General features: G+C 59.8%; 1 protein-coding gene across 1 annotated transcript in view; it reads left to right on the forward strand.

Moving 5' to 3' along the window:
* H6PD (hexose-6-phosphate dehydrogenase/glucose 1-dehydrogenase) overlaps nucleotides 1-7,212 on the forward strand; it is a 30,005-nt gene extending 22,793 nt beyond the window's left edge. Inside the window, exon 6 of the mRNA XM_034671176.1 lies at nucleotides 676-7,212. Within this exon, the coding sequence (XP_034527067.1) occupies nucleotides 676-2,039 (1,364 nt within the window). The 3' untranslated portion in view covers nucleotides 2,040-7,212. The remainder of the gene's footprint in view (nucleotides 1-675) is intronic.
* Nucleotides 7,213-8,097: the final 885 nt, after the last annotated feature.

Here is an 8,097-nt window from a genome sequence, read left to right on the forward strand (position 1 = left end):
AGAGCAGCGGCCGTTTACGGGGCACTTACCGTGTGCCACGTGCTTGCTACGTGCTCCCTCATATGACCCTCGGGGACACAAACCTGTGGTGCAGGCATGGTCACTACCCCCACTCAAAGGTCAGGAAACCAGAGGCTCCTGAAGTTCCAAAACTTGCTCCAGGTCATGTGGAGATAGTATGGGAAAACCAGGCTTGGAACTCGAGTCAGGAGTGCACTCAACCCCTGGCTCCTACCACCGTGCCCCGCCAGCTACAGGCCCCCTTACCTGCGCACCACCCTGCTGTGGCTCGGAGCCCCGGCCTGCCCCTTCTTCGCTGTCTGGCCTTGCCTCAGGCACAACCCCGGGGGAGGGAAGCATCCCCCTCTCCCCCACCATGAGACTTCAGATCTCTTTGCTCGGAGCAGGGGAAGGCCAGGACTCTAAGGCGTCTCATGGAGGTGGGTGTCTGAGCTGGCCCTGAGGCTGCATTTTGAGCACTGACTGCGGGGAGAAGATGCTAGAAAGGCTGAGCATAGCAAGGCCGGGGGTGCCCCAAAGGCAGCGGTCTGCCCAGAGGAGGGGCTCAGAGAGGAGAAGGGCTGACAGGGAGGTAGGGAAGGGAAGGCAGGTGCACTGGGAAGTCCTGGGTTCTCTGTGCCCAAGTGTCACTTCTGCTGTCCCCTGTCACCTCAGGCATCCTCGTTCACATGGACAACCTTCGCTGGGAGGGCGTCCCTTTCCTCCTGATGTCTGGCAAAGCCTTGGATGAGAGAGTGGGCTACGTGCGGATCTTGTTCCGGAACCAGGCTTACTGTGCCCAGAACGAGAAGCGCTGGGTGGCGGACCAGAGCCAGTGCCTGCCTCGGCAGATCGTCTTCTACATTGGACACGGTGAGCTGGGCAGCCCGGCTGTGCTGGTCAGCCGGAACCTGTTCAGGCCCTCCCTGCCCTCCAAGAGCTGGAAGGAAGTGGAGGGCCGGCCCAGACTCCACCTTTTTGGCCGCCCTCTGTCGGATTACTATGCCTACAGCCCCGTGAGGGAGCAGGACGCCTATTCTGTCCTCATCTCTCATATCTTCCACGGCCGCAAGGACTCCTTCATCACCACGGAGAACTTGCTGGCCTCCTGGGTTTTCTGGACCCCCTTGCTGGACAGCCTGGCCCACGAAGTCCCGCGCCTCTACCCGGGAGGAGCCGAGAACGGGCACCTGTTGGACTTTGAGTTCAGTGGCACCCAGTTGCGCTTTTCCCAGCAGCAGCTGGAGCAGCTGGTGCCCGGGCCAGGTTCCGCTCCGAAGCCCAGCGACTTCCAGGTTCTCCAGGCCAAGTACCGAGAGAGCCCGCTGATCTCGGCCTGGCCTGAGGAGCTGATCGCGAAGCTGGCCGAGGACATCGAGGCCACAGCTGTGCGGGCGGTGCAGCGCTTTGGCGAGTTCCACCTGGCGCTGTCCGGCGGCTCCAGCCCCGTGCCCCTGTTCGAGCAGCTGGCTACCCGGCACTACGGCTTCCCCTGGGCCCACACGCACCTGTGGCTGGTGGACGAGCGCTGCGTCCCACTTCGGGACCCCGAGTCGAACTTCCAGGGCCTGCAGGCTCACCTGCTGCAGCACGTCAGGGTCCCCCACTACAACGTCCACCCCATGCCGGTGCACCTGCACCAGCGCCTCTGTGCCGAGGAGGACCGGGGCGCCCAGATGTACGCCAGCGAGATCTCGGCCCTGGTGACCAATAGCAGCTTTGACCTGGTGCTGCTGGGCATGGGCATGGACGGACACACGGCCTCCCTGTTCCCGCAGTCGCCCGCCGGTCTGGAGGGCACGCAGCTGGTGGTGCTGACCAGGAGCCCCTCCAAGCCGCACGAGCGCATGAGCCTGAGCCTGCCGCTCATCAACCGTGCCCACAAGGTGGCGGTCCTGGTCATGGGCAGGATGAAGCGTGAGATCACCATGCTGGTGAGCCGCGTGGGCCATGAGCCCAAGAAGTGGCCCATTTCGGGTGTCCTGCCTAGTTCCGGCCAGCTGGTTTGGTATATGGACTATGAGGCTTTTCTGGGATGATGGTGCCTTTGGCCTTTGCTCGCTCCCCCGCTTGCTTTCCCCTGTCCTGTCCCTATCCCCTTAGTCCTGCCACCTGCCCTTGCTCTCTGGAACCTGACACCTCAGGGTTAAGCCCCCAGAGAGGAAAGAAGGAGGCCTTATCCCGACCCCTTTGATAGTCTGTATCTAGTTGTGGTGGGTAGACACAGACACAAGGAAGAAAAAGAGTCTCTGCTTTTGAGAAGCTTCCAGTCCAAGTCAGGAAAGAAATATCCACCTTAACATACCAGCAGCAGTTACACAGTAACACCAGCCAGCACAAAATAGGACGTTTTGCAAGCTCCCGACTTCAGTAGAGTGGCTAGGGTTAATTGGGGAAGGCTTCCTGGAGGGGGCGATCCTTGAACTGGCTTCTGTGAGAAAGAAAACTATGGAGAGTAGAGAGAAGGGAGCACGGGTGTCCATCAGGTACAGAGTCCACGTGAAGTAGAAAGCTAGAAACTCCGGAATCTTGAGTTGGCAATTCTTCCATCCCTCCCCTTCTTCCTGAGCCTCTGACATTTAGCCTACTGTCCTGGCCTCTTTATGGTTGCCTTCTCCTGCTCTGTCTCTTTAAGTTCCCTTTCCCTCTGTCTCCCTGCTGTCCCCCAGACAGATGAAGGACGGTAGCAGTAACACCACAAGAAACACTAGGAAGTTCAGAGGTCCCAGAAATCTTGGAACTGTTGTTTGGAGCTCCCTTTCTCTGTAGATGAACTTATCTGTGTCTGTGTGTGTCTGTGTGTGTGTGTGTGTGTGTGTGTGTGTGTGTGTGTGTGTGTGTGTGGCGGGGGGGGAGGGGCTGCCCACTCTCCCTTCTCTAGCCAAGCCCCTTCGTGATACATAGTGGGCATGGATGATTCGGCCATTCCAGGGATCCCTCACTCCAGAGGGTCCTTTACACCTCAGGGGACTTCCGGTGGGCGTTTCCACTCTCAGTATACCCTCTTGCTTTACCAGGAAAGATCCAGTGAAGTCTTTCTGTGATGGGGACACGTCATTTGTGGGGAGAGCTGTGATGGAAATGGTCCAGACCATCCAGGTGCTCTGATCTGAGCAGACAGGAGCCGGGCCTCCTCCTGGCTGCCCACCAGCTTCTCAGGGACTAGACCCGCTTGCAGCCCCCGGGGGCAGGCGGCAGCCCAGCCTCCTCGCACTACCTCTCGGGGTGGGGGCGTGGAGCCCGCCTGCTGGCTGCTTGCTGGCCCCTCCTGCCGCCTCTCATGTCACCGCTGACACACTGACCGCCTGGGAAAGCAAACGGGTAGTTCTGTTCAGAGGAGGTTGGTGCTCTGTTCCCGATTAGCGCTGGGCCAGTAATGGTGTGTGGGGGGTGTCTCTGAAATTCTCTTAAAAAATATTCTCACACATTTAATTAGTATTTCAGCTGCCCACGTAGTCATGCTCCCGCGACCGACCGTGAAGGAATGAGACTGATTTTCCCGTGTGACTGCTCTCTTGTTTAAAGTCGCACCTTGTGGCAGGTGTTGATGTCGCCCGGAGGGCTTTCCTTGGTGAGGGGGAGCATTGCCAGATGTACTTCTCTGCTTTTGATTGTTTACACTTTCTTCAAGGCTATGGATTTAAAGGAATTCTGGTGCCTGAGTGGGGGTTCTCTCTGTGAAAGGCACTTGTGGTTAAAGTCCCCTGGCCTCCCACGACCCGCCTGGACAGGGCATCTCTCCTGACACCGAGAGAGCTCACTTGGCAAAGCAGAGCCCCAGTGCGGGGTCGCGAAGTCTCTGTCTGGGGGGTCTGCATTTTGCATTTTAGCTTTTTTTTTTTTTTTTTTTTGGCGCTTTCGGCCTGTGCTCCTGAGGGGACGCGGATGCTTGCGGGCCGGGTGCCGACTGTGGCCACAGGGGGGCGCCCTCGCACCATCCCTGCGCCGAGCCCGGCCTCGAGCATTCCCCGACTGTTCCTCAGGAGCGTCACCCTCTGGTTGCAACTCCGAGCGGGTCCTGCACGCGGTGGAGAATCATGGCAGGATGTAGGGCCGGCCGGCTCTTGATGTCACCGTTTCTGGATAAGAGTGAGTCAGTGCGGCCTGAGCTCAGGACCTCCCGTCTGAGAGGAGGGCCTTGCCTGGGAAGGCGCCGTGCGGCGGGGGCGGGGCGGAGGGGCCGCGTGCTGTCCTGAAAGCACACCACGAAACCGCGGGAGACAGGCCTCTGTTCGCCCGCGTCCGCTTGCTCCCCTGTCCGGTCCTGGGGAGGATGGCGTTGCACCTTTCTGGACCAGGTGCACGGCCGGAAGCACGCTTCCTTCTGGAATCTGATCGCATTTGTGTGTGAGTCTTCCTCACGCACAGTTCCATGAAGGAATTCTCTGCCTTAGAACGTGAGAGGCCCTCCATTTCCTACTTTTCATGTTTGAGAAATGCTGCTTAGAACCTACTAGATTGAGTTGATCCATCGTTTGAAAAATGCTGCCCTAAACTTCACCCCGTCTGCGAGCCGAGGGCCCCGAGGTGCCGAAGGGAGCACGTTGCGACGCGAGCCGGGGCGGGCCGTCCCGCAGCTCCCGCCCCTGTGGCACCGCGAGACACGCTGTGCGGCTTGGTCCGCTCTACGCGGCCGAGCCGCCTGTGAGGGAGGTGGAGGGGACTTGTGTACGGACGACTCTGACACTGGAGCTGAAGTCTTCGGACAGCGGGCCCGGCTGCCGGCCCCGGGGCGCCCCCTCCCTCCCAGGGAGCTCTCGGTGCCCGGAGGGGCGGTCACCGGCGGGGGGCCGAAGGCCGTGAGCCCTGGCAGACCTGGGAGAGGCGGGCACCGCGCATCACCGTTCCTTGGGGGGAAGGAGCCGAGGGAGTCTCCAGCTTGCTGTGAGCTGGACTCCGAGTTTGATCTGGGAGCACCGTTCCCTGCAACCGCAGGTTAAAGTAGTCGTGTCGTGTGGACCTTCCCTGCTTCTTGCTTCCGTGCAGACAGCTTCATTCCCACGCGGGCCCCCGGTTAGCGCAGTGCGGCTCTGGCCGCGGCCTGGCGGTGCGCAGCGCTCCCCCGGGCTCTGTCCCCCGAAGGCCGGCCGTCCCCGGCCCAGAGCTGCTCCTGCTTGGCCTCGCTCCCTCCTTCCCCCGTTTGGACAGAGAGCTGAAGGCAGCGTGACAGAGAAAGGAGGGGAGAAGCTTCCACAAGACTTTAAGGGGTGGTTTCCTGCAATTTGGTTTTTAGGAACAACAAAAACTTTTTTTTCAACAGAAACACACGCAGTAGTCTCCCAGAAGCAGACTGTGGCAGTTTTATCCAGTTAGATTTTTATCCTGAGCAGACGGGGCCCTGCAGACCGTAGTCCACTTGCGGAGAAGCTGCCTGGTGCCGTATTCGAGAACGAACAAGGCCCAGGGAAAGGCCTGTGGTGGCCGTGGTGGCCAACGCCATCCGCGCCCATCTGCCCCTTGAAAGACAAACCCAGGGGGGCCGAGGGCCTTGGGAGGGCTGCTGCCGCCCAGTGTCGCCAGCTGTCCCCTGCTGTCAGCCTCTGTTGCTCATACCCTGCCTCCCACTACCCTCTGCTGGGCCCACAGCTGCAGCCCGGGCTGGTGGCACTCGAGGGGCTGCTCGTGTCCTTCCGGTGACCTCTCCTCTCCTCGAGCAAAGGGGCCCTTCCTCCAGCTGCACCAGCATGGGGCCGGTGTTGGGAACCCGAGGGGGCGTCTGGACGGATCGCAGGGAAGAACGTCTCAGTCGGTCCCTGCGGCCTCAGAGTCTCTGGGTGTATGACGGCTGTCACCTGGTTGGAAGTGTGGATTTCTTCCCCTGGGGGCCCTGCCTGCCCTCTTTTCCCTCAGCTGAGCGGGAGCCCACCCGCGCCACCGTCTCTGTCCCGCTTCCGTCGTGTGTTTCCGGCCCGGGCTGGCGTGTGCTGTGGAGTGGCCTGTGTCACACCTTGTGCAGTCTCCATCCGGTCCCTTCGTGCCCTGTCAACGCTAGGGCAGAACTTCGTCCCCGTTCAGGGCAGTCTTCCCGCCACACGTGTCTTCAGCCGATGCAGCGAGCAGGAGCCCAGACCGGCCTGTGTTTCTGGGGCCGTGCGGTGGCAGATGTCTTCTTGGGGTGGGGTGTGAGCACGGCTTCCATGGCTCGTTGCTAAGTGAGGTGCCAACTCCCGAGTGCTGTCACCAGCACGAGACAGAAACAGCAAGAGATCGGAGGTGGCACTTCCGAAATTCTAGCGAGCTGGAGGAATGATCCCTTCGGGGAAAGTTCCTCCCCAGGAGGCTTCAGAGAGCTTCCGTTTGCAAAGCGGACACGTGGGGGCCGTGTCTGTGTGACCCGAAGGTGGGCAGGGCAGAGGTCTGGATGAATTATGCTTCTGCTTGTGTGTTGATTCCCAAGGATGGTCTCTGTCTAAACCCTTACCCTGCTCTCGGGTGCTTTACAGGAAGTCTCTGCGTCTTCTCTGTCCCTCTGGTGTGGGGCCAGGTAAACACACTTTCGTTTGCTGAGAGCCCAGGGGAGCATACTAAATGGCTAGTCGTTCGCTTTGAAAGTGGAAGTGTAAACAGATGCTACATAAACTTGTCAGTTTGGGCCTTTAGCTGTACCGCTACGGAAGTCTAGAAAGGTCAGTTATAAAATGTCATGAGATACCTAACTAGGAAAGGACAGGACCGGACCCTGGGTTAGCTCCAGCTGAGGGCCCAGAGCCCATCCAGCTCTCAGAGGTGTGACCTGTACAGTCTCCTCCTCCCGGTCCCGAAACCAGCGGGGCCTCTGCGGGGCCTTGTCTCCAGCCGGGAAGGCCGAGCTGATCTGGTGACAGCAAGAGACCTAGATGGGGGGGTGGGGCCAGCGTGGAAACCAGGGTGTGTTGCAATCGGGACCGTGTCCGGGCGTTCTCTGTCCGGTGCTGGGACACTCCGTACTGGGCTTCTGCCCGGCGAGCAGAGAGACAGGGAAGCTCCTTTCTCAGAGGGACTGTGTCCTTTGTGCGGTGGGGAGACCGTAGGCGTGAAAACCCCTCTCTGCCAAGCAGCAGGAATGTGCCTTGTCTTCTCGCACAGAGAAACTGCCCCTGGTTTTTATGGAAGCGGTGGACACTTAAAGATGTCTCAGACAGTGAGACACATTCAGAACAGAGTTTTTAAAATGACTTTTTGTATGTCAAATGTAACATTTATTTTTTAAACAATAAAGTTGTTTTGCCAAAATCCGTGCCCTCCTTTTTTCCTCTGGGAGACGGGGTGCGTGGGTTACGGACCTGGTCGTTGTGCTGTGTGTGGGGCTTGGCGGAGGGGAAGGGACAGTGAGGTCCTGAAGGGAGGACCTGCGTCCGTCCCTGCTGCACATGCAGGTGTGTCTGGGCAGACCAGCCGCATCCCATTGCTTGAGGCCCACAGGCCTCCCGGGAGAGACCGCCGTGGGCCAGGTGACCGGACTTCATGGGCCCCGCAGCTGTTCCCCCAGCATTGCTGGCAGCCCACCAGCTAGGGAAGCCATTGGCCAGAGGGAGACGCCAGGAGGGAGCACCGCTGAAAGCCGTAGGGCCTGATTCCATTGTTGGTCTTCTCTGTGTCCTCTGCCCGATTCTCACCTCCCACCTGTGTCATGTTCCCAGGAACATAAATATTTGGGGGGGAGTCAAATAAAACTGCAGAACCCCTGGGGGTAGAGGAGCCAGAGATTTGCTGGTTGTGGGACCCAAGCAGAGGTGGTGACCTCACAAGGCAGTGACAGGAGCCACAGGTTCACCCAGAAGGGGCGATGTCCCCAGGGACCAAGAGGCATGGGGGACAGACACATGCCAGAGTCCCCAGGGGAAGAAGGGAAGACCGCGGGCAGTAATGAAGGCTGGAAACCAGAGACTGCAGTCAGCTCTTGGCCGTGCCTCTGCCTGGGAAGCACGTGGAGAACAGGCTTCATGGGGGAGGCGACCCGGAGCTGGGAGAAACCAGTGTGGGTTTCCCACTCTCCGCTGGGACAGTGGTGCTGTCCTTACAGAGACCTGGGGAGGCAGGCTCTCTGCCCACCGACACTGAGACTACGGGGCCCCGCTGGCATCTGTGAAGGCAGCCCCAGCGAGTCACGGGTACCTG

Source organism: Ailuropoda melanoleuca, chromosome 11, assembly GCF_002007445.2.
Source record: "Ailuropoda melanoleuca isolate Jingjing chromosome 11, ASM200744v2, whole genome shotgun sequence".
NCBI classification, from domain to species: Eukaryota; Metazoa; Chordata; class Mammalia; order Carnivora; family Ursidae; genus Ailuropoda; species Ailuropoda melanoleuca.